The sequence below is a fragment of the Camelus dromedarius genome, chromosome 19, assembly GCF_036321535.1.
Source record: "Camelus dromedarius isolate mCamDro1 chromosome 19, mCamDro1.pat, whole genome shotgun sequence".
NCBI lineage: Eukaryota > Metazoa > Chordata > Mammalia > Artiodactyla > Camelidae > Camelus > Camelus dromedarius.
This window is the reverse complement of record NC_087454.1, coordinates 25,735,749-25,761,165: the sequence shown is the minus strand read 5'-3', so window position 1 is coordinate 25,761,165 and position 25,417 is coordinate 25,735,749. Positions and strand designations below refer to the sequence as shown.

Here is a 25,417-nt window from a genome sequence, read left to right as displayed (position 1 = left end):
CTCCTCTCTCCCGCACAGATCGGCCCTCCTCTCTGCCTTCCTTCCCTTCCACCTGAGGACAAGCACAACTACCTGCGGACGGTGTCCAGACCCACCGAGGATACTCGGGCTAAAGAGATTGCAAGCCCTGCCTGAGATCCCCAGACAGCGGTGGATGGGCTTCCTAAACGGTAAAGAGAGAACTCTTCACATATTGAGCTCCTCCAGGGCAATAAAATAGGATTTGATTATCACACGGCCTGTCAGGTATAAGTACAGCCCCAGCTTAGGGCCAGGAATGGGCGAGTCAGCAGTGACAAGAGGACTGCCAGCACTCTTGCCCAATCTCTGCAACACACCAGGAGAAAACAGTCAAGGGCAAGAATTGTGACTCCAGACGCTGCTTCTGCCCCAAGACAAGCCCGCCTCCCAGCACTGTGGGGTCTGACAAAGCTCTGGGGGTGAGGAGGGCCTTATAAAGATGGCTTTAGACCCCCAGGTGGCCTCAGGGACCCAGAACCAGCAGGACTACAGAGAAGGTGGCTGCCACCCCCAGACAGGGGACCAACTGGGTGTGCTTCACCCACCAGGGCTCCCCAGGAACCAGGAGGAGACCAAGACTACAGTGTCCCATAGTCTTTGTCCATACCCCTATCGGTCTTCACTTCATCCACTGCTCAGACACAACCCCCCCCCTCTTGGGGCTGTTTCTCAGACACATTATCATGATGGGTGAGACCAGTCATGCTCCTGCCTGCTGATATGTATAAATGTGGGCTTCTGTTAGCCGGAAGGAGGGAAAGGATATCGAGCCAGCAGCTCCTATCTGTTGTGCAGCTCATGACAGGAAACGCCAGAAAACACAAGCAAAGAACTTGCAACGCTCACACACTGCTGGTAGGGATGTAAAATGTGCAGCCACTTCGGAAAAGTCTGGCAGTTCCTCAAAAAGTTAAACATAGAGTGACCATGTGACCCAGCAGTTCTACCCCTAAGCAGGTGAGAGGTACATGAGAGGAATGAAAACATACAGACCTACAAAAAACTTGCACATGAATATTCATAGCAGCATTATTCATTTAGTAGCCAAAGTGGAAGCAACCCAAATATCTTTCAACTGATAAATGGAGAAATGAAATGTTGGTATATCCATGCCATGAAAAGTTATTCAGCCATAAAGAATGAAGTACTGATATATACCACATTATGGATGAACCTTAAAAACATTATACTAATTAAAGAAGCCAAGCACAAAAGGCCATGTATTGTATGATTACATTTATGTGAAATTTCCAGAATAGGGAAATCCAGAGACAGCAAGTTAAAGGTTGCCAGAGGCTGAGGGAGCAGGCTGGGTGGCAGAGGGTGTTAGCTAAAGAGTACAGGCTTCTCTCTGAGGTGATGACAATGTTCTTAAATCGATTGTGGGGATGGTTGCAGGACTCTGAATATACTTGAAACAAAAACCATTCATTTGTATGCTTTAAATGTGTGAATGGTAGTATGGGAATTACATCTCAATAAAGCTGTTGCAAACACACACACACACAAGCAGAGAAGAGAAAGAGAGGAGACGACCCTCGATTCCACCCACCCAGAGCCACAAAGTACTTTTGGCCTTTTTTTATTTGCATATCATGTCTCACCAACATAGCTTCCCAAAGGGACCTGCTAAAGGATTTCAGAAAGGAAAATTATCAGCAAAAGCTCCGAAGTAAATGCATCCAATTTATTAGGAGCATCAACCCTGATACCATTCCCGATTGAGACTCATTTGTCTGTTTGCTTTGCCCTGATTTGTCACCCAGTTCCCTCATCCTCGGGTTCCCTCAGTAGGCTGGCCAATCCTTTCAGCCCCATTCTGTAGTCAAGGCAACTGAGTACAAGGTTTATTCACAGCCATTCTGATTTCTTCCCAGCCCCTAAGCTTGGGGGCTTAAAGCCATCATGGTTGAGAATCTGGGGGCTGCCAACGGAGCCCATTTGGACCTGGACAGAATGAAGGGGCACATCCAGTTTGGCCTAGTGATGCCCACCCGACTCAGAGGCAGAAGGTGAGACACGATGGCCTCAGGATGACCTGGTAGGTCTCTCTGAGGGGTCCCTGCCTCTTACTTGCTGCTCTCCGTGGAAAAAAAAGGCCAGGCGGCGGGTGGCAGGCCTGTTTGCTCTCCCGGCACTTAGTGCAGCCAGGCTGAGCTGCGCTGTTCAAACAGACTCCCCAACCTCTGCACACCTGTGCCGAAGAGGGCGAGACAGGCAGGGGGCTGGGCGCAGCTCCCTGGGTGCTTCCCACCTCTCTTCGCACAGCCATCCCCACAGCCCTGGCAGAGTCCTGGGCACGCCATGCCCCGCGCTGGGCTCTGCAGCTGCTGGGGCGGCTGGGTGCTGCCCCTGCTGCTGGTCTATGTCTGCTACCTGCTGCTCGGCGCCACCATCTTCCAGCTGCTGGAAAAGCAAGCGGAGGCTCAGTCTAGGGACCAGTTTCAGTTTGAGAAGCTGCGCTTCCTGGAGAACTACACCTGCTTGGACCAGCAAGCTCTGGAGCAGTTTTTGCAGGTGAAGGGGGGATGTTGGTGTGGAATGGTGGGCAGAATAGAGGGTCTCGTAGCAAGTCCAGGTCCATCACCCTGGGGCCAAGGCCCTGTTTGGAAGCAGAATGTGGTGGCAACAGAGAGCCAGGTGTGACCTAGTGCTGGATTCTGGCCCCAGGTCTACAACTGGATGGCTGTGCAACATTGGGCAAGTCACTTAACCTCTCTGGTCTTTTAGATGAGGGGAAGAACCTATGAGCTGCAGGCATTTGATGGCTGATTAAAAGCCCTTCATAAGCTGCCACTTGCTGCATAAACGTGAAGTGTGTGTCAGTGTTATCAACGCTGTGCACATTTCCTCCCTCACACTTCTGCACCCCCCCTACCCCAACTCCAGGGCTGCTGCTCCTGCCCTCTTCCCAGCCGACCACATTCGAGGGCTCCAGGTGGGAGACACAGATAGAGGTCAGGAGCAGCCACCATGCTGGTAGTGGATCTCGGCTCGGGGAGCAGTAGCCAAGGAGACTGAGCTCCGCTGCTCCTGTGCCCATGGGGGGCTCTCTCTGCTGGCAGAGCAGGTCACCCCTGCTTGGGCCCTTTCTGCTTACCTGAACAAACTCTGGGGCCCAGCACCCTCTTGCTCAGAAATCAGGCAAAACCCAGGTGTTCTGGGCGAAGGTGAGCGCATTCAAGACTAGGGAGTCAAGTTGAGCAGCAACACCCACCATAAAGGAACAAGCCAAGTGCAGAATCGTCACAATGATAACTGGTATTTACAATGTGCCCAAAACCATAGTGAGCAGGGTCATTACGATAGGGTCAGACCAGTCCTGATCCATCGCCTGGGGCCCAGTGTTTTACATGTATTTCCTCATCATTACCCATGGTTATCACTGTATCCAGTTTGGAGGTGGGAACTGGGGTGCAGAGAGGTAGAGTATGTTGGCCAAAGCTGCGGAGTCAGTGGTAGAGGCAGAACTCGCACCCAGTCCAGCTGCTCTTCCCACACAAGTTAGCATAAGTGCTGGGGGCAGGATACGGCAGAGAGAGCAGTTCTCCAAGTGTGGCCCCTGGACCAGCAGCATCAGCACCACCTGGAAGCTGGTTAGAAAAGCCAACGATCATGCCCCACCCCAGACCCACCGAATCAGAAACTCCGGGGGCGGAGCCACGGGATGCGTGTTAGCAAGGCCTCCAGATGAGGCTGACGGAGAACAGCTGGTCTAGAAGATGACAAGTGTGCTGGCTGGTCAGAGAACTTTCCAGAGCTGTAAGAGGCCTATCCAGGCCCTGTCTCCCAGGAAATGAGGCTTCTGGCCTTAGGGCTGAGAAGGGTTCAGGAGCCTCCCAAAAAGGGGGGGGGGGGGGCAGAGGGGACAGCAGCCCTGGGGGTCCTGGAACTGGCTCCTCTCTCAGCCCCGGTTTAGAGAGGAAATCCAGGAACCAGAGGGTGAGGGAAGGATTCGTAGTTGGGATCTAGTTGGTAGCTGGGGGCGGGGGCAACAGGCTCTACTGCAGCCCTGAGGGAGATACCACTGAGTAACACCCCCCAGGCCTCCCCAGGGGTCCTCAGTCTCTTTGGGAGAGACCCTCACTTGCCAGGGGACATCTGGCTGAGAGGCAGAATAATGCTGGTATGATTCCCGAAGAACACAGATTACAGGCATCCCTCAGTGTCCGCGCGGAATTGGTTCCAGGAGGCCCTACCCCCACCCCGTGCAGATACCAAAATCCCCGGATGCTGAAGTTCCTTACAGAAGCCCTTTGCATCCGCGGATGTGTAATCCGCGGGTGTTGTGCAGGGTCTACTGTACATTCAAAACACACGGGCTACAAGGGGCTATAAACAATTCTAAAAACAGCACTGAAGACTGACCCCATCAGGAAACAGGGCCTTGCCCAAGGTCCCAGGACTCGCGTCCAACTGTCTCACCATGCGCGGATTCCAAGAAGAGAATGGAAAGTCTGCACTGGGCGTCTACGCCCTGTGCCTTTGCGGACATCACCGCTGCTCCTCGGCGGGATGCAGACCCTCAGGCTGGTGTGGGGGACAGCTGAGTCTAGGGCAAGTGCTGCTCCCACGGGTGAGGGTCTCCGGGGAGCAAGTGTGTTCCGGAATGTGCGGTCCTGGCCTCTCTCGGTGTGTGGGAAAGAGAGGGAGGCCAGAGTTCATATGTGAAGAGGCCAGTTCTGCCAAAGTGAAGAAAAGCAGACAGCCTGTGTCCGGAGGCCCAGACCGGCCTGGTCCTCAGGGGCCACCCCCACCCCCACCCCCGCCCAGCTCGCTCCCCCAGCCAGTGGGGAAAAGGTTCCCACAGGAACTGGAGGCCCAGAGCGTTCCCTTCCCCGACTGCCCCGCTCCTGCCTTTGGACCTCTACCCGGTGGCAAGTCAGCACTGCTGCCCCAGGATAATTCACGCTACAGGGGAGGGGGAGAGGGTGGGGAGGGAGCCCTGCCCACCTCCAAGAAGGCTGGGCTCAGGGACAGAGGCAGTTAGGCTTGAGCCTGAGGGCTCAGGCTTTGTAAACACACATTCCGCGGCATGAACATACATACAACATACAGCACCCATGCACACGTCACATGTACACAACACATCACACATATATATCACCCCCACTATACACACACACAGGACCTTTGCCCTGGCCTCTGATGGAATTTCACCTGTAGGCCTGGGCTGGGACTCACTAGGGGGCAGCAAAGAGCAAGGCTGCCAGCTTACCTGGAAGCTCAGAGAACACAGGGTTCTCTGTCCCCCACCATCAGCCCCATGGGAGGGCAGCCCCAGGGCCTTCCTGTGGTCCCCAAACCTCATGTTCCCAAGTAAATCCTTCTGGGAACATCCAACCTGAAATCTTCCCATTGTCCTGACAACCCACGGGGTCTCACCCTCTTGGCCATCGGCAGCATCTCTCACCTGGACCAGTCTGTAAGCACCCTCTGCCTCCTTAGGCCCATTTTCCCTCTACCAGCCACACTTCCAGCAAATACCTCAGTCAACTCTGGCCAGTGGAACTGGAAGTGGATTTGGAATCCAGTGACCTTGAGCAAGCCAGCCACTCTCTGAGCCTTAGTTTCCTTTTCCATAAAATGGGAATGGGACTATCTAAGAACATCATTAGGTGAGACGACATGAAAGCACCCTGCAGAGAGCTTGGCCACCAGCCAGTGCTATCAGCTCCCTCTCCCTCCCATCCTCTGCCACCCCCACAGGTCATCATGGAAGCCTGGGTGAAGGGCGTGAACCCCAAAGGCAACTCCACCAACCCGAGCAACTGGGACTTTGGCAGCAGTTTCTTCTTTGCAGGCACAGTCGTCACCACCATAGGTAAAGGGTCAGGGTGGAGAAGGGCTTCCCTAAAGCCCATGCTGAAGTTTGGGTTTCCCAAAAGCAGATGCTAAAACAAGGATGTGGTTTATCTAGGACATGACCCCAGGAAGCATGAGTAGAGAAGTGGGGAAGTGAGACAGGGAAAGGAGAAAAGGCAACGAAGTTTGCAAAGATGAGCAGGGGACTGGTTAGGGCAACTGGGCTCACCCGTGCTGGGGACCCTCTGAAAAGCTGGGGTGAGAGAGTAGGAGTATTTATCTGCTAACTCCTGCCCCTGCTGGCTGAGAGCTGATCTGGACCTGCACACAGGCCAAGCACACTCCTACAGACAGAAGAATCTCTCAGGTGGAGAGAGATGCAGGGACTTGGGGAAGGAAGTCATCTGTGTGTGCCAAGCTGCAGGTGCTGTCCCGGGTGTTCTGAGGGGACAGGGCACAACAGCACCTGCTATACCCCCTCAGCCAGAGAGCCCACCCCACCTCCCACGGGAAACCCCCAGACCCCTGCTAACCCCGGTCTCCCCACCCATTTAGTTCAGTCCAATTCCATACACTTTCCTTGAGCTCAAGTGACATTCAGAGCAGGTGGGGTGAGGTAAGGGAGTATGAACTTGGATCAGCCCTGGGCTTGGTCCTCGAGGAGCTTCTAATCCAATGAAGAGGGATCAGATAGAGCATACCAACAGCAAGAATACAAGGCAAAGTAAATAATTAGATAGGAATAACATAAAGCGCTATGGGAAATCACACCTAGTAGGGAGGAAGAGGGTAGCAGTCAGGAGGGCTTCCTGGAGGCAGTGTTGGAGATAGGCCTTTAAAGACAAGCAGGATTCTTATAAATAGAGATCATTCTAGAAGAGGTTGAGAAGAGTGTTCATGGGAAAAGGGGAGCTTCCCCTTCCTCTCCCCAGAGGCGGTAGAAAATCAACCTCTGCTAGAGTCCCTTCCCCTTTTTTGCACACCCATCCTCCCCCTGCAGGATATGGGAACTTGGCACCCAGCACGGAGGCAGGACAGGTCTTCTGTGTCTTCTACGCCCTGGTGGGCATCCCACTCAATGTAGTCTTCCTCAACCACCTGGGCACAGGGCTGCGTGCCCACCTGACCACGCTGGAGAGGTGGGAGGACCAGCCCAGGCGCTCCCAGGTAGGGCCCCTTCCTCCCTGCAGCCCCGCTGGGACAGAGTCTGTGGCAGGTAGAGTCCTCCAGAAGCTGACACTGAGCTGGAGTTTGGCAAGCAGGGTATTAGGGGTAGACCCCTGTGGAAGAAGAGGACTAGGCAGAGGGAGGAGCTGAATTGTGGTGCAGTCTGGACAAGGACTTGGCCCGCCCCTTGTCCCTCAGTAGGCTGACGTGGCCAGGACTCTGCCCCTGCCTCAATCAGGTACAGGGAAGGTGTGCCCTTGGGCCAGGCTGTTCTCTAACTGCCATACATTCTGAGGGAGCTGAGAGCTGGAGGCTGCTGCCTGCCAATGGCTTGTCAAGACCTTCTCTGAAGGGGGATCTGGGTGGCACATCTCCATGGTCATTACAGAACTCCAGCATCCTTCCCTGTGGTCAAAAACAAATTCCCCACCACCTTGAACACCCCCAGTGCCCACCCTGTCATCTGGCCCCTTGCAAAGCCAGACATGCTAGGAGGGCAGGGGTACAGAGGAATCTGGGACAGTTCAATGACTGTCCTCCATCCCATATCGGAGTCCCTAAGTGGGAGAGAGAGGCTGTACATACGGACCCCAAGCTGGAAAGAGTCTCCAAATTCTAGCCTGACCCACTAACACAATCCCTTTGACCAAACCTTTCTCTGGCCTGGGCAAGATCACACAAACACAGATCCAACCCCCACCCCAAAGGTCGCCAGGGCAGGGACCTGGCTACGGCCCAGCCCCACTTCCTAATTTGCCCCAGGCCCCCTCCCACCCTGGGGGGGCCTTCAAGTGGACTCAGAGACAGCCTCCTCCCCTTCCAGCTGCTGCGGACCCTGGGCCTGGCTCTATTCCTGAGCCTGGGGACAGTGGTTGTTCTCATCTTCCCGCCCATGGTCTTCTCCCACGTGGAGGGCTGGAGCTTCAGCGAGGGCTTCTACTTTGCCTTCATCACCCTCAGCACCATCGGCTTCGGGGACTATGTCATCGGTGAGAACAAGGCAGTCATGGATCCTGGGGTGGGGGCCACCAGGATTCAGGGGATGGAGAGATGTCAGCAGGGGTAATTACTGAGGACCAGAGAGCCCCTGGTTATTCGAGGGAGAGACAAGTACTTCATGAGGCTGCCATGAATTCTCACATCCTCAGAAATCACTGGTCTAGGATCCATCCCCTTTCCCCCAGGGACCTCCATTGCTGATGCTGTTATGGGGAGGCTGATGGGGTCCCCTATGGAACCTGGAGGGTGGCTGTGCCCTCAGACCTCTGGCATTTATCACATCCCCCTTCCCTGCCAGGCACGGACCCCAGCAAGCATTACATCTCAGTGTACCGGAGCCTGGCGGCCATCTGGATCCTCCTGGGCCTGGCGTGGCTGGCGCTGATCCTTCCACTGGGCCCCCTGCTTCTGCACAGGTGTTCCCACCTCTGGCTGCTCAGCAGAGGCCTCATCCTCAAGGATGGGGGAGCCCCCGAGACAGACGGACTCCCCAGACTCCAGAAGATCCCCATCTCTGCATGAGGGCCTCCAGTGGCTGCAGGAGCCCCTCCCAGCTTCCCCAACCCACCCCATACGGCCTCTGGATTTACTGCCTCCCCTCCTCCTCTGCCAACCCACTCACCTCCCAGCCAGACCTGGTCTCAGAAGGGTTCTCCAGAGTAAGGAGACAGGAGTGTCCAAGAAAGTAACAGAAAGGAGATAGAGACACAGGATGGGAGACAGGTGAGGGTGAAGCAAGATGTGTGCTGTTATTCCAGAGCCCCTCCCTCAAAAGTGATGCTTAAAAGTTGAATCTAGACGTGGATCACTGTGGCCAAATCTCCATTGCCCTCCCTGCACCCCCCGCCCCGGGAGACCTTATACAGGAAGGCAAACAAAGGGCGGCTTTTTTCTTGTCTCATTTGATACGCGCACATTGTGTTGTCAGGCCCCCGCTGTGTGTCCAGCACTGTGCAGGGCTCTGGGGAAAGAACAGTGACGATTCCTGCCCTCCAAGAGCATCTAGTCGACTGCAAGGAATAGACAGGCAGAGGCAGCCCCCACCCAATGCCCAAAATGGAATGACAGCGACAGACCACGGTTTGACGAGTGCCCATGTGACTGGCTGGCAGGGAGGGTCAAGGAGACGGCTGAGCAGGGACTTTGGAGCCATTCAAATAGAACATCTGTCTTCAAGAAGCTCCCAGCTGGAGGGGTAGGCAAGCTGCCTCTAAGCCTGTCAGTTCCCCTGGCCTAGATGTCGAGAGCTGTCTGTGAACAAGGCTTAGGCACTCTTGGATGTCCCACCCATGTTCCTGAGCATGGCCTCCCTTGACCGCCTAAGGGCACCCCATGACCTCATCATCCTTTCTGGGCTCTTAAGAGCCTTTTCAAATCCTCCCTGGGAAAATGGACACCCAGGAGACTTCTAGGAAATGAGCTTTGTGGAGGCCTGGACTCCCTTGGGAATGCCCTCTGCAGCCTGGCCTCTGTCCTGCCAGATTGTGGCATCTCTGACCAGAAGTTGAGGAGAGAGTTACACCAGTCCATCCCCAGGCCCAACCTCACCAAGGACTGTAAGCCTCGACCCCTACCTCTCCCAGCAAGGCAGGCCCATAAGTGGCCAGGGACCTCCGAACAGGACTGAGGCAAGGCTGTGAAGTAGACGAGGTGCCAGGTGGGACACCCAGGGAAGGATCTACAGGAGCAAGAGACCCAGGTTCCACCCAGCTTCCCAATAATGGTGGAGAGGCCTGAGAACCTGAGGACCTCCAGGGGCTCTTTACATACCCTGGACCCTTCCTCCATTCTGGATGGGAATAAAGGGGCATCTTCAGAAGCAGGAAATGGACAAGCCCACTGGTCAAGTCTCCTCTTGCTTCCGAAGTTCATGGAACAGTGGTGATCAGGTGGGGTCCCTCATCTTGGGATACACAAAGGAAAGGATGGTGGTGAGAGAGATCCAGAGAGGACTCGACAGGCAGCAGGTCCTTGGCGATAGTCCCAGGGTCCAAAGACTTAGGCAATAAAATTGGCTGCCACATTCTCTTCCCCCTGAGTGCGGTCTCCAAGAGTCTCTCCCACTGTTTGCTACGGGACAGGCTGGGAAACTTGGCCCCTTCCTTCTGAACCTGTGGTAACCCAGCAGCCCTCCCCTTCTCCCTGAGTTAGGCCTAGGGGTGGGCACTCCACACACATTCGAGGCGGCGCCAGATGCTCATAGCTCCGGCCTCTTTTTGTCCCTGGAATTGGATCCCAGTGCAGGGTGGGGCAGGGCTGTTCCATTCCCAGCACGCCTCCTCCGCTGAGAAAACTGGGCACAAGTAGGCGTTGGCTAGAGAAGGGACCAGCTGAGCTCTTTCCTAGCCCTTCCTTTCTGCCTCAGTCCAGGCCCATGGCTCCTGGGTCCAGCCCCCCTGTCTCCCCTTCTAGGTACAGACAGAGAGCCCAAGACGCGCCCGAGGGCCGGGTTTCGGGCCGCGCGGCGCCGAGCACATTGCTCCTGCTGCTCGCGTACCTGGCTTACCTGATACTGGGCACGGGCGTGTTCTGGATGCTGGAGAGCCCAGCGGCTCACGATTCCAGGGAAAGATTCCAGCGCGACAAGTGGGCACTGCTGCGGAACTTCACGTGCCTGGATGGCCCGGCGCTGGACTCGCTGATCCGGGTCAGGGGCGAACGGGGCGGCCTGGGCGCGGGGGTGCTGGCGTAAGGGAGTGAGGGCACGCCCTGGCTCCGGGTCAGGGCTAAGCCGGGAGCACGTCTCCAAAAGAAAGTGGTGGAGATAGACGCAGGGAGCGCGCGTTGCCGTTTGGGGACCAGGGGCTTGGACTGGACCGCGAAAGAAAGAGCTCCAGAGAGAGGAATGTGCAGCTCGGCGCCGTGGGTCCCGGGGTTGGGGGCGAGAGGGCATGACCCGCCCTGTCCGGAGAGTTGCGTGGCGCACGCATCCGAATTTGGGGATGCGGACGACAGGGGGAGCGCTAACCGCGTCCAGAGCTGGCAGGGCCGACCGGGTCGGGCAGCGTAGGGACAGCGCGCGCTGGCCGGCTTGGGAGGTGGCGGGGAAGGATCGACCTGGGACAACGAGGCGCTGTATCCGGGTCGGACCACAGGCGAAGGGCGAAAGGGCACTCCCGGTGCAAATTTGCGAATTGGAGGTGAGGACGGCAGAGGGCGCTGGGCGGTGTCTAAGGATGAGCAAGACCTACAGCACGTCCGTTGGAGTCTGGGGGGAAAGGAGGTGCAGGGCGAGCCTGTCCCCACTGGCCGAGTGGAATGGGTCCGGGGGGCTCGAAGGGCGCAAACCCGGGTCCGAGAGAAGGGCCACAGACACAGGGGCGCTCCATGGCTGAACCCGGTTTACTCCAAGTCTTAGAGCAGAGGGACTGGATGCGCCGCCCAGACCGCAGAGGCCCAGAAAGGCTGAAGGGAGCGGTGGGTGGGAGGATACAGACATCACAGAGGACAGAGGGCTGAGGAGGGTGGGGGGAGACCTAGCGGGGAGTGGAGAGGACAGGCAGGGGAGGGTTCTTCTGGGTGGGGCCTTGCAGATACAAGGAGGATGTGCTTCTGGACAGGCGACGCTCTACTGGGAGCCCCTCAGATTTGGCGGGTGCATCAACCTCCCGGGCCCTGGCTTGGTCCGCGGTCCCAGACAGCTGTGCCCCGAGCCTGAAATCACCACTCTGCATTCCCAGTCTCTCTTCTGGGGGGAGGCAGCGGGGGGCCACTGTCCCAGGGTCGCCAATCCAAAGCTAGTCCCCAGAAGGTAGCAGGGAATTGTGTCGGGTGGGAAGGAACAGGTCACTGGAGAGGAAGTGGAGTCCTGAGCTCTGGGACTGGGCTGATGTGGCCTGGCCTGGAGCTGAGCAGGAGAAGGTCTATCTCTAAAAACCTAATGTGATGCCTTAACCACCCATCACCTGCTAAACTTCTACAAATACAGCCTGACTGCCTAGTGCTGGAGGCTGTGTGACACGCCCCTTGACAATGTGGTGAACTTCAATTATCAGCAGCCTAGGCCCAGGGAAGGTGACAATGATGGCAATGAGAATAATAGGAAATGCTTCTGCGCAGCACTCCTGGTGTATTTTTTGTTTCATCCTCACCTACCTCAGAAGCAGTACCATTATTATCCCCATTTTAGAGATGGAGAAACTAAGGCTCAGGGAAGTTAAATACAAACATACCATGGCATAGCCAGGGCACTGGGGCTGTCAACTGCCATGAGTACTGCCTCTGTGCAGATCTGTGTATGTGGGTGATTCCCAAGATTCCCATCTGAGCTCTCATCTCTGTACACTTCCCCTCCACCCCCTCCTGCTACATCTCTACTTAACCCCCTTCCTCAACATCCCTGAGGCTTCAAACATCTCCAGGAATGAGGATATGGGGTCTCCAACCCAGATCTTCCCACTGGGTGCAGACATGTACATGCAAATTCCCAGGGGTCCTCAAATCCCCCCAGGGTCAGGAACTAGCAGCCCTCCTCCTCCCAGCCCTGCTCCTCTACATGTTCTAAATCTCTGTCATTGGTCTCACACCCACACCTCTTCACAGTGGTCCTAGGTACTTCCCTCACTACCCACACCAAGTAGGGCCAGAGGCCGGGGCTTCTGAATATCTCCTCTCTGTGCCTCCTGGACCACTCTGTGCCAGGATGCAAGCCAGGCCCTCTCCATCACTCACCCCTGCAGGACTCTCCCTTTCTGGCAACTGCCAGCTGTCACAGAGCACGCAAACCTGAGCCTGCCTCCCCTTTTCTCAGTGACCTTAGGAGAGGCCTGCCACTCCATCCCTGGAACGGCAGACCCAAGCATGGCTTAGCTGTCAGATACCTTTCAGTCTCCCTGTTCTATATCCCAGGCACGGTCCTCCCTCCCAGCCTCAGCTCCTGCAGTCCCACTTACCTAAATGGAACATTCCTATCTGACCCTCAAGGGAGGCCCAACTGAAACATCACTCCCTCCATGTAGCCATCTGCCCCTACCCCCATCAGACAAACACCTTTCCTCTCTGTATTCCTACAGCATTATATTCGTAATAATCCTGGTGATAGCAGCTGCTAACATTTACCATGTTCCAGGTACTGTTCTAAGCCTTTACACCTAATGCCTCATTTAACCCTCACAACTCTTTGAAGTGGGTGCTCTTAGTATTCCCATTTTAAAGAGAAGAAGACTGAGAGAGAAGTCAAGTTTCTTGTCCAGGATCGTACAGCTGCATGGCCTTCATGCCAAGCTGCATGGACAGCACCGTATCACAGTTAGTTAAGTTTGTCTGTCCCACTGAGAACTGAGATCATGTCTCTTTCATCTTCAGGTCCCCTAATAAACCCCATGCCAGGCTTGCCCAGTGCTTGTTGTAAGAATGGGAGGGAGCAGGAGAGAGAATAAATGGGGTTCTTCCAGCTAGTGAGATCTCCTGGGCTGACCTGGGCTCCAGGGCAAAGAGAGGGGAAGGAGCTGTCCCCGTGGTCCCTACCCCTGGGGAGCCCCTGGTTGGAGGGGAAGGACCTCCTTGCTCCAGACAGGCTGTGATCAGTGGTTATGAGGACTGTCTGAGTGTATGTGTGCGTGTGTGCACTCAAGTGCACATGTGTATGTGTTTCAGTGCAGGGACCCAACCGCCCCACAGATCCTGATGGTCACCACTACCTCTCCCCCAGGGCATCATCCAAGCCTACCAAAATGGGGACGTCATCCTCGGCAACACCACCAGCATGGGGCGCTGGGAGTTCGTGGGTTCCTTCTTCTTCTCTGTGTCCACCATCACCACCATTGGTAAGAGCAGGATGGGGCCAGGGAGGGTGGGCTGGGCAGTGTGGCCTCCCCTGAGGGACAGGGGACCAGTTGCCTTTTGGAGGGGTTACTAGGGCCTCATGACTCCAGTGTAGGCAGGCCCAGCAGCATGGGCACCCCTGGGAGCAGAATCCGGGGCTCACCAACGATGTGCCAAGTCAGCTTCTGCATTCGCCCCAGGTCCCCAGGAGGTTTAAGAAGTGCTGCTCTGGGGACCTCCACCTCACACAGCCTTTCAGGAAGCAGAGGGTCTCCCATGTAGCAGTAAAGATGCTTCTGGGCACTACAAGTGTCCAGTCTCCTCAGCCAAGCCCATCCAACACTGAGCCTGGGAGGTGGGAGGGAGGTAAGGGAAAGTTGGGAAGGAAGGAGGGACAGAAATCTAAAAGGAGCCTTGACCCCCCTGGCCTCAGCTTCGGGGAGAAGTGGTCATTCCCAGAGGCCTCCCCTCAGCTCACTAAGGCCCCCCTCACCCCCCAGCACCATCCTCTCAAAGCCTCCTTCCTCCTTCACACACAGGGAACCCTAGGCCAGATTTCTCTAGCCCTGTCCTCGGGAGGGGAGGTGGGATTTGTCCTGGGAGGGTGCCTGGGGGCTGTTGTGAGGGGAAGAAGAGTGGCCTAGACCCTTAGCTCTGAAACCCAGGAAGTGGGGCTGCCCCAGCCGCGGCCAGGCACCCGGCCCCAGCGCCTGCATGACATAGGACTCACCACCAGGTGGCAGGCTGACACCACTGGTGGCTACCACTACCTCCTCCAGACAGGATCCTCTCCCCAGGAAACCAGTACCCCAGCTGCTGTCCTCCCCAGAGTGGAGCCAAGCAGATGCAGCCGGAGGATTCTCCACCTGGTTTTAAACCAGCCAATAATTCTTGGAAGCAGGTCTCAGGCTACCCGGAAGCTTTGGCAGTCCTCCACCTTGAGGCAAGCTTGTTTGGGAGATCCCTTGACTCCATGGACCATGCACCCCAGAAGGACAGGACAGGATGGTGTTTACTCATCCTTACACCCCAGGATTCTAGTACAAGTCACAGTATACAGTCAGTGCTCAACACCACTGATGCATTAATGAATTCCTAAAATACCCATTCCACCAGCATGTATTGAGTTCCAGGGCAGGAGAGGATGCTGATGCGCAGTCACTGTGGGCCAGGCCTCCCAGATGTGGGGGGGTCTTCAGCCTCTGAACCCCACACTTCCTCCACCCCTGACCCAGGCCTGTGACTTCAGCCCTTCAAATCCAGAGTTTTGCAGCCTGTCTCTTCTCAGCGCTGCCATTTCTAACATGGGCTAGTCCTTGTCCCTTCTCTCCACTGGGTTCTGCCCTGAAGCTGTCTGGGCCCACTCTGGGGAGGAGGAGGAGGGCCGAGGAGCGGGGACCCCGCCCCACCCCCCACGCCCGGTCTGCTGCCCCAGGTGCTGTAAGGAGCATCTTTACATTTGAGATCTCATTCTGTCCAGATGGTCCAACTTCCAAGGATAAGACCTCTTGGTTTCATGTCACAGATGAGGAGACTGAGGCCCAGAGAAGTTACATAGCTCGTAAGCAACAGAGTTGGAATTTGAAACTCAGCTGGGGGCCTGCATTGCCCTTTCCAACAGTGTCTGCCCTTAGAGGTTTACAAGATAAGGTGGGAATTCCAAACAACTGGAAGAAAGAGCTAGCCATTCTGGGGTAAACAATAGGGAAGCTCGTGACTGTGACTCTGACCAGACACACACACACACACACACACAGAGGATGTGCAGAGAGTGGGGGGGGAGATGGGAGATGGGGTACATATGGGACAGTCCGTGAGGGAAGGAAGGGGGTTCTGAGAGGCACAGCAGAGGGCTGCCTCCTTGACACCCCTGTTACCCTAGGACCAGCACCCTGGAAGGGCTGTACTTTCCACGCCCTAGAATGAAACAGCATGTGACAGGCACACGGACGCTTCTGGGCCAGCAGGATAGGCCTGAGCCCCCAAATCATTCGTTATCTATAAAATCCATCCCTGAATCGCTCATTTATTCTCTCATCTATCCATTCATCCATTCAACAAAAAGACTGGGTACCTAGTGTGGGCCCAATAGTTCTAGGTGCTGGAGATACACTGGTGAGCAAACCTGGCAAGTCCCTGCCCGTGGGGGGCTGACACCCTACTGGGAGGAAACATGCAATAAACTAACAGAGCCATAGACAATATCCAGGTTGTGGGTGATGCTTAGAGCAAAGTAAAGGCAGGTAAGGAGTCTGATAGTGACAGAGGGGTTCTATTGTAGATGGATGGGCACTATTGTAGATGGATGGGCACTATTGTAGATGGGGTGGTCATCAAAGGCCTCACTGAAACTGTAACATTGAAGCAGAGACATGGACAAAATAAGGAAGTGAGACATGCTGATATCTGAGGAAAGAACCATCTGCCAGCAAGTGCAAAGGCCCTGAGGTAGGGGTGTGGATGGTGGGTTTAAGGAACAATAAAGAGGACAGGGTCACTGGAGAAGGTTGAAAATGAGGTCTGAGGGAGAAGATGCAGGGGAGCCCAGCCACAGAGGACCTTGTAGGCCCTCGGGGTGTGTCCTAGAGCTGAACTAACAAAGTGAAAGAGGTGATGTGGGTGAGGGGGTGGTGGGAAGGGGACACACTGAAGTGAGAGGTAGCCTAGATGGAGCTGAGGCCTCGAGCATTCAAGAAGCAGGTAAGGGTTCATTGAATCTCCTGATTCTGCTGACCCAAGGGCTGGCTGAGGAGAAAACCCTTTAGTGTCAGCCTTAGAAAGGCAGAGGCCCCCTTGAGGGTCCTCTCAGTTCTGGACTGTGAGTACCACCACCCCATGGGCTAGAACTGGTTAAAAAGACCCCCTGGGACAAAGGATGACGTGTTAGGGGATCCCACAGCTGGAGAAGGAAGGGTCAGTGAGGAGGTTTACCAAGGGAGTTACCCCTTCCTGGATGCCAACAGAAGGGAGAGGATGGCTCCAGAGGAGGCCTCTGATGTCCTCACACCAGGAGCTGATTCAGTGGAGTTTGATCATTCATTCAACAAACATTTATTTAGTACCTTCTGTATACCAGCTGCTTATGGGCTCACATTCCCATCTACAGCACACCTCCATTGCCTCCTTTCATCGCCACACTACACTGGGAGGTGGATGTCAACATCCCCATTTTACAGGCAAGGAAACAGGCTCAGAAAGATCAAGCCACTTGCACAAGGTTGCACAGCCTGCAAGGAGCTGAGCTGGGATTCAAATCCAGGCAGTGCCTCTGACTCCAAAGCCTATGTTCTAGACTAATATGAGCTTTGGCCTCTCCTGGGTCTGTGCACTCTGAGTCCCCTCAGTAAGGCAGGGGTGAGTGTAAACCACTCATTTCAATAGAGTACAAGCGAGTGGGCGTGTAGACCCGGTCTCCAGGGCGGGGACGTCAGGCAGCGATATGGGGAGGGTGCAGAGTGTCCATTCATCCGTGCCTGTTCACTCCTGTAGTTCCCTTCATTCATTCAACACACATATGGCAAGTAGTGAGCACCTATTAAGGGTCAGGTCCTGTGCCCATTGCTGCGACTGTAAAGATAATTAAGACCCAGCCCCTGCTCTTGAGGGATTCATGACCCCTGGGGGAGACAAACATGGAAACAAATTATTCTTATACAGCGGGTTACCCTCCAAGACTGGCAGAGTGCTGGAGGACCCGCCCCACAGGAGAGTCAGGACTTGAGGGCCATTTCCAGGAGCTCCAGGATAGGAAACACATGTTCAAAGGCACCGAGGGTTCAGAGGGGCAGGAGTGTGGCCAGAACTGGGAATGCAGGAGACCAGAAAAGCTCGGAGGTGGGCTGGGTCAGAGTCTGGACTTTCCCCAGCAGACATGAGGAATAATGAAGGATGATGACCTGGGTGATGATATAATCAGGTTTGCATCCTAGAAAGACCAGACAGTGATGGCGACCAAGGACGAGAGAGGTGGAGGAGATGAAGGAGGAAAGAATGTCCAGGCTAATAGAATCCTTCCAAGAACACCTCATCCTCCCCTAGCTTCCCTCTTTCCTTCCTTTCATGACAAAGGCCCCAACTTCCACCTCCCCGGGGTCACCTGATGGTCCATCATGGTCTGCCCCTCTCTCCCGAGGGGTTTTGGAGGAAGCCTAGGTGTGTGTGTGTTAGGGCCCTCTGGGAATTGGATTTCAAGATGGAATCAGATGTGCACAAGATTTATTGGGGAGGAGTAGGGGAAGCCTTTGATAAAGAAGGAGCAGGAGAGATGGTTAAGAGCCTCAGATGGCAAGACAGGTCTGTTACCTGTGAAAGGAGAGAAGAGAGGAAAGGGCCTTGAGAGGGGAGAGCCTCAGGCTGCAGTGCAACTCTGAGACAGGCTGGGCCAGGCACTGGGAGCCCCTGAGCAGGACCACCTGTTAGAAAAGTTGTCATGCGTCTGGCATGGATGGCCCAGCCTTGGTGGCCCCACCACTAGCAGAGAGACATGTCTGGAGACGGCAGAGCCTTGGCTTAAATGGTGCAGCAGATCCTGGAGGTGCAGTGGCTGGAGGCTCTGTACCTCCTGTGGCCTCTCCCACACCCCTCTGCCCACCCAGGGAGGGAGGGAATGAGGAGAGGACAGCAGGATTCTCACACTTCGTGGACATGAGCTCACACCCGCTGCCCCTCCTAGAGCTTCGTCCTCCAGTCTGTCAATATGGGGCACAATCTCCATCTGGGAGGGTGGCTGTGGGGCTGGACTGCGGGAGTGAAGGCACAGGGCCCCTGCACAGCGCCCTCATGGGAAAGGAAGGCTGGGATACACACCCCCTGCCAGGCCTGTAGCCGGTTAGGAAGGGGGTTCCTGGGGGTGGAAAGGCCTCCTGAGGTGTCCCCCTCTCGCTTCAGGCTACGGCAACCTGAGCCCCAGCACAATGGCCGCCCGCCTCTTCTGCATCTTCTTTGCTCTGGTGGGGATCCCGCTCAACCTCGTGGTGCTGAACCGACTGGGGCATCTCATGCAGCAGGGGGTGCACCGCTGTGCCCGCAAGCTGGGGGGCACCTGGAAGGTGAGGGGGTTGTGGGAGTTGGAGAGTCAGGGGAGGGACAGGTCATTCCTAGAATGAGTGGGTGAGGTGGGAATCAGGGCCATGAGGGCCAGTCACTGACCCGGGGGAGAGTCTCTGGTAGAAAAGAATGGCTGTGACGGGTTAAGGGGGTCTGAGGGGGTGGGTCGCTGATGGGAGCAGGGTTACTGGGGGAATAACCCTTCTGGGAATCGGGGTTACTGGTAGAGTGTGGTGGGATTGGGGATCTCTGCCCAGAACGGGGGTCTTCAGTAACACCAGGGCATCAGCCGGGGAGACATGGTGGAACCTGATGGACCACAAGGGCACAAGGCAGCTAAGCCCTTGGCCTGGAGCCTGGAGAACATACACCAGATGGAAAGACCATGAGGATAGCCTCCTTCTCACTGAGGGGAGCACTTGCCCTGCCTTCAGCTCAGCACCCCTAGGCTGTCTGCTCCCTGGCCCCAGGACCCCATGCGCTAGGCAGAGGCCACATGGGGGCCGGGCGTCATGTGCACCCACAGGACCCGGCCAAGGCCCGGTGGCTGGCAGGCTCCAGCGCCCTCCTGTCCGGCCTCCTGCTTTTCCTGCTGCTGCCCCCGCTGCTCTTCTGCCACATGGAGGGCTGGAGCTACGTGGAGGGCATCTACTTCGCCTTCATCACCCTCAGCACAGTGGGCTTCGGCGACTACGTGATTGGTGAGAGTCCCCTGCCCATGTCCCCTGGGCACCTGCTGTGTGCCAGGCCCTGGGGTTAGGGACCCAAAGTCCAGAGGACACATGTATTGGCAGGTTCAACCTGCCTTTATGGTGTAATGGGGCCAAGGTCACCCAGCTAAAAAGTGACAACTGGCATTTGAACCCACCACTTTGGGCCGTAAGCCATACTTCTGACACCCTGACAAGCCCAGAGAATTCCACAGGCTCACCGCTATCCTTAGAGCTCACCAGACACAGGGGAGCCCCTGAGTCTCCTCCCCGTCCATCTTTGTCCCAGGATCTCTCCTGCCCCATGAAAAACCAGCTTTTTACTGTCCCTGGGCTGAGGGCCAAGTGACCCACGTTACAGCCCCCAGGGGTTGAGCCAGAGAGTCAGGGAGACTAGGGAATCTCCAGCCTTCCCCAGTCCCCATTGGAAAATAAATGGCCACCAGACTCTGAGTGTCAGTGAGAAAGGGCTGCATGGTCCGGAGGGTCCAAGGAGGAGTTTAATCAGTGGTCACCACCCAATGTGGTCAAGGGCCCCAGAAGCAACTGTCCTTGCGTAAAAGCTGAGGCACATGCTCAGCAGGTGGCAGCAGAGGGACATTCTGTGGGGTGCAGGGGTGGCTGGGCCCCTCGGCCTCATCCCTCTCTGCTCCCCACCGCTGAAGGGTCACCAGATGAGCCGTGGTCACTGGCACCACCACCATGCTGGCCTCAAGGGGCTCTCCCTCGGATCCCTGCCCTTAAACTGGGGAGGAGGCCCTGCCCTTCTCTCCTTCAGAGACAGAACCCAGCCTGGAATATTGAAATGAGGTCCAACCAAAGTAAGGAACAGCTAGCACATCAAGCAACCAAGAGTGATGATTGTCACATTTTACTGAGGAGGAAGCTGAAGCTCAGAGAGGCCAAGCCATATGCCTGAGGTTGCACAGGTAGTGAGATATGAAGTCTGATCTGTTTGACTCCAAAACTCTTAGTCTTCAGACGACCTCACATATCCCCTCTGTGGGCCTCTGTGTTCCTGTCTATAAAATGAGGGGCCCAGGCTAGATGATGACCAAGACTCCCCCAGTGCCTCTGGCCTGTGTACAAAGTCCCCTTCCCTGAGCCTCTCCTTCCCCAGGAAGAAAGGTACCATGTCAGGGGCCTTGTGCTGCCGCTTTCTGATACCCTCCATCCTGGAAGGGAGGTTGTTGCTCTGAAAGGAAATCTTTGGGATGGTTTCCCCCAAGTGGGTTATGCTTCACTCCTACCTTCAGAGAGGAGAATGTGTCTGAGGCAAGCTGAGCCCAGAGTCCCCAAGGGCCACTTTTGCCCCCTCACAGCTCAGAGAATGATTTTTGGATCTATCCTCTCCTTTCTGTTCCTACTGCCAATTCCCTGGTACAGGCAGGGCTGTTGCATATGGCTGGTTGTACAGGTTGGGCACTGCACAACCCTAAGGGGTTGCCATTCACCCAGAGCACAGTGAGGATGGCACCCATGGATTGGAGCAGCCTCTGTCCTTGTTCCCCCTTGGCTTTTATCACCTTTAGAAATGACAACTGCTATCATGTCACCTGCCCAGCTCCTCTGAAAACCTTCAATGTTTTCCTTTAGTTTTAGGACAGAGTCTAAAGTTCATGACTCACCCTACGAGGGCCCTCTCCATATGACCAGGCCCTGCCTCCCTCCCTCTTCCACGCTGTACTCAGGCAGGTGAAATACTCTTCTGACCAGTCCAGCCGCAGCAGCCTCAACCCAGTGCTGTGATCTGTCAGGTCCAGCAACATTCCCCGTCCCCCCAACCAAACCTCCCCGCAACTAGGGCTCAAAGGATGAAACTCAGGGATTACCCCCAGTGATCATCCTAAACTCACAAAGCCTGGTTCTCTGAGGGCACCCAGTGCGAGGAGAGGGGAGGAGGAGTGGAAACAGGACCCCCAGCCACAGTATCTTAGTGTCCACTGATCACCAAGGTTCCCAGTTTGATGCTGGGTGGGAATAGCTGACAGCAGGCTCCCTCTGCTTGCCTGGAGAAACTGCTATGGGGCTAATAAGGATGATCTGTGAGGGTGTCCTGAGGCCCCACAGTCCCCTGAGGCAGGCAGGGCGGGGAGGAGGGGGCAGCCCCTTTCTAGACACGGGCACCCTGGAAATAGGAGGCAAGGCCTCCTCCACCCTTGAGGGAGGGGCAGTGACGTCCACAGAATCATCTCTGCAGGAGTGAGGAGGACTGCTCAGGATCCCTGTTACCCTGTGAGCCACGCTGTGGGAGCCGCAGGGTGAGGGAGCTAGTTAGTATACGGGGCCCAGCCCTCCCAGAGTCCGCTTCCACTCCACACTGACTGAGGAGGCCTGGGCCAAACCCACAAGGGCCCTTGAAGTCCAGAGGGGCTCCGGGGCAGGCCACTCCTGCTGGGTGGCGGCTGGCGGCACTGTCCCCTTCACCACATCAGCAGAGATTTGCTCCCCCCACTTCTCCTTCTCCATGGAGCAGCCATCTCAGTGCCCTCACTTGCCCTCTGTGCCGGATCACACAGCACTGGGTTGGAGCTGCTCCGGCTGGGCTGGTCAGAAGAGCATTTCACCTGCCCGAGTACAGCGTGGAAGCAGGAGAGCCCAGAGTGAAGAGGGAGGCAGGGCCCGCTCACATGGCAAGGGCCCTCATAGGCCAAGACACGAATTTTGGATTCTGTCCTAAGACTAAAGGAAAACACTGAATGTTTTCAGAGGAGCTGGACAGGTGACAAGATAGTTGTAATTTCTAAAGGTGATAAAAACCAAGGAAGGACAAGGACAGAAGCTGCACTGATCCATGGGAACCATCCTCACTGTGCTCTGGGTGAATGGCAACCCCTTAGGGTTGTGCAGTACCCAGCCTGAACAATCAAGCTTTGACTGCCTCATCTACAGACCCAGGGAGGGGAAGGAAGCTGATTAAGGTCACAGAGCAGGCAAGCCAAGGACAGATCTAGGATAGACTTCCATGCCATGGATCCTCATATACATATGTTCTAGAATCTTCCATGCGAAGAGGGAACAACCCACCCTCACCTCTTCCACATGTCTCTCAGCCTTCCTTGTCCTCCAGGGGCTTGACCCCTTTCTTGGATGGGAATGCTGAGGTCCACCACCTGGACTCTGGGCATCCACTGTCTTGCATCAGCAGTCACAAAGGGTGTTGTCATCACAGCCGCTCCTATTGGCACAAAGGCTGTGGCTAGAGCAGCCCCCAGTTCCCAGCCGCCTGCTCCTCCCTGGCCTCCCAGCCCCCACATTCCTCAATTGCATTTGCAACTCAGTTGAGCGCCTTGCCAGCTGCCAGGTGTCCTGCCACTTATGATTTTGCTTAAAAAATGAAATAAGAGGGAAGAAGAATGCCTCCTCCCCTCCGTGGCCAGGAGCAAGCAGAGCTGAGGGGGCGGCCAGGGCCGAGAGCTGGCTCACAGCTGATCTCATTTGGGACCGCCAGCGGAATTGTGGCCCCATGATCCAATCAGCCTAATCCAATCCCGACTCCTGCCAGGCAGTGATGTTGGGTCCAGGGCTGTGGGCTCATCCCCGAGCTGGGGCCGAGGGAAGAAAGGTTGTTTTGGAGTCAGCAGGACAGGATGAGGGGTGGACAGAGGGACGTGTGGTATGGAGAGCTAAGACAGAAGCTTCTAAACCCTAGGAGTCAATCTAGGGAGGCTTCCTAGAATCCTAGGGAGGTGACCACAAGACCAGCAATCTCAAAGCGGTTTGGACTTCCCACATTCTGCTCATACACATCAAGCCATGTATGTCTGTTTCTGTTTTGGAAATGTGCCCCTGACTTGCCCAGGTCTCCATCCTCTGACCTTGCTTCTCCCCCAGGGATGGACCCCTCCCGGAAATACCCGCTGTGGTACAAGAACACAGTGTCCCTGTGGATCCTCTTTGGGATGGCATGGCTGGCCTTGATCATCAAACTGATCCTCTCCCTGCTGGAGGCCCCACAGGGCTCCTATTCCTGCTACAGTCACAACTCCAAGGGAGACTTCAAGCAGCGAAGCGGGAGGCAGGACCCAGATGGAGAGGCAGATCCCCACTCCTCACAGCCAGACTGCTATCCAGAGGGGCCTATGGGAATCGTGCAGCACCCAGAACCCTCTACTCAAGTCTCATGCTGTGGAAAGGACAGCTAGGTATACTCCAGTATTTGCCCCACCTTATTCCTCAGCAGCAAGATCCCTGATTTTATGCTTGGCATATGACCACTCAGACTAAAGTCTACATTTTTTTTTCTGTCTTCCCTTAAAGCTAGGTGTAGCAATATGATTAAATTTTGCACAGCAAGATAACACAGAGAAGTATTCTGTGTGATTTACGGATGTGACTTTCAGTGGTGGGGGTTCCTCTTTACCACTTCCTTCTTCTAGCTGGCTGCAATACTGATATGGTGGCTGGAGCTCTGGCATCCATGTTGCACCATGAAGTAGAGGCCATGTTTGAGATTGGTGACATGGTAAGACAGAAGGAGCCTGGATTCCTGACGTTTGCAGAGCCACCATAACAAACCTGGACTGAATACCACCAGACTTCATTTATGTAAGTGAGAAATAAATGTCAATCTTATTTTTCAAAGTATTCATTTTTCTGTCACTCATAACCAAATCTAATTCGAATTCTGGGTGGCACACACACCCAGAGACAACGGCAGCATCTGAGACTGGAACATTCGTAAAGAGAAACCACTCCCTTCCCAAGTGAATTTGCCCAGGACCAGCAAAGAATGGACTGAGGGTTGAATTTCGGGCCCCCTGCCCCTCCAGAGACCTTCCAGGTAGACTCACTAAAGATTGGCTGAGAACTCTCAGGGCTGATACAGCCAGAAGGCAGCTGGTCCCAGTTTGGCTGCTGAATCCTTGCTCCAGCACTCACTCACACTGCAGAGAAGCCCAGACCAGGCCAGCGGGCTCCTCCTGCCTCAGCCTGCCCCACTGCATTTAAAGGCTCCAAACAGTTTGCAAAGCCAGGTAGGGTTTGCAAAGGTCACTTCTATTTGCAGAGCATCTTACTCTGAGCATTTCTGTCTCTTACTCAGGGTTGTTACTAAGGCAGTGCGTAGCCGTGTGGTCCCCAGCACACCCAGATCCCACAGCCAGGACCTGAAGGTCACCTGGGACAGCGGGGTTCTTGGCCTCAGTGGGCACCTGCAACTCCACTCCCCTTCACCATCCTACAGGTAGCGTCACAGGGACATAGGGGGCTCCATGCGGCCCTCTCTGTGGACAAGTCCCTCCGCCTCAGGGCCCTCCTGGAACTGGGTCTGGGTCAGCCTCTTGGCCAAGGAAGAAGGGTTACACCATCCAGCTTGCGCCATCTGGCCTGGCCCTAAGTGGAGCAAGGCCAGACCAGGAGCAAACACCAGCGAGTAAACAGCAGGGCCATGCTCACTCCTTAAGGCCCACAGCCCTGACAGGAAAGAGGAGGGGAGGAAGGGATGCTGGAGGTCTAGAAGTGGCATGCCTGTACTTCGCACACTCCAGAAGGAGGACCTAGCGACTTAAAACTGGGAGAGAGGGAGAAGCCAGAGTGTTGGGTGGCTTCTGTGGTCCCAACTCTGTCTTGCCTTGAGCCCCCTTCTCCTCATGCCTGGCCTCTCTAGACAGAGACCCTGTCTTCCCACCAAGCCCTTTACCGGGGCACAGCCCTGTTCCCGCTCGGAGTGCCTGCTCCAGAGGGAACCTGCGACCTGTGGTGCTGGGCGCAGGGCAGAAAAAGGCTTCTGATTGGCCAGTTCCTTACAGATGTCTGCTCCACAGCCAATGAGAGGAGTCACTGGAACTCTGAAGTGCTAATCCGGAAGTGTGAAGGGGTAGTGGGGAAGGAACATGAGGGGTTGTGGAGTGAGGGGAGAAATTGTAAGAGCCTAGCTGGGAGCCACCTGGAGAGGTCGGGGTCTG

General features: G+C 55.6%; 3 protein-coding genes and 1 long non-coding RNA gene across 9 annotated transcripts in view; 3 read left to right on the top strand and 1 right to left on the bottom strand.

The window, feature by feature from the left end:
- KIF6 (kinesin family member 6) overlaps window positions 1-1,404 on the top strand; it is a 297,677-nt gene extending 296,273 nt beyond the window's left edge. The window contains exon 22 of one of the 2 annotated variants that reach the window (XM_031434768.2): window positions 19-1,404. In XM_031434768.2, coding sequence (XP_031290628.2) covers window positions 19-56 — 38 coding nt within the window. In that variant the 3' untranslated portion in view covers window positions 57-1,404. The remainder of the gene's footprint in view (window positions 1-18) is intronic. The other variant, XM_064476464.1, reaches the window with a different exon arrangement.
- The window catches only part of LOC116147645 (uncharacterized), a 65,130-nt gene that overhangs the window by 22,205 nt on the left and 17,508 nt on the right, over window positions 1-25,417 (bottom strand). Inside the window, exons 3-5 of one of the 5 annotated variants that reach the window (XR_004131195.2) lie at window positions 10,499-10,660; window positions 9,763-9,895; window positions 3,262-3,614 (exon numbers count right to left, since the gene is read on the bottom strand). The exons of 2 other annotated variants lie outside the window; for them this stretch is intronic. This is a non-coding gene — a long non-coding RNA (uncharacterized LOC116147645). Of the gene's footprint in view, window positions 1-3,261; window positions 3,615-9,762; window positions 9,896-10,498; window positions 10,661-22,415; window positions 22,690-25,417 lie in introns of those variants that run through there. 2 more of the 5 variants (XR_004131196.2, XR_010376898.1) reach the window with 2 other exon arrangements.
- On the top strand, window positions 2,315-9,810 carry KCNK16 (potassium two pore domain channel subfamily K member 16). The gene is made up of 5 exons (XM_010977289.3): window positions 2,315-2,538; window positions 5,731-5,845; window positions 6,827-6,993; window positions 7,817-7,982; window positions 8,291-9,810. Exons 1-5 carry the CDS (start codon window positions 2,326-2,328, stop codon window positions 8,512-8,514), a joined length of 885 nt encoding a protein of 294 aa, XP_010975591.3. The 5' UTR covers window positions 2,315-2,325; the 3' UTR covers window positions 8,515-9,810.
- KCNK17 (potassium two pore domain channel subfamily K member 17) lies at window positions 10,141-24,062 on the top strand. Its single transcript, XM_031434772.2, has 6 exons — window positions 10,141-10,639; window positions 13,643-13,757; window positions 18,643-18,803; window positions 19,328-19,502; window positions 23,346-23,656; window positions 23,891-24,062. The coding sequence occupies exons 1-5, from the start codon at window positions 10,367-10,369 to the stop codon at window positions 23,654-23,656; spliced, it is 1,035 nt and encodes a 344-aa protein (XP_031290632.2). The 5' UTR covers window positions 10,141-10,366; the 3' UTR covers window positions 23,891-24,062.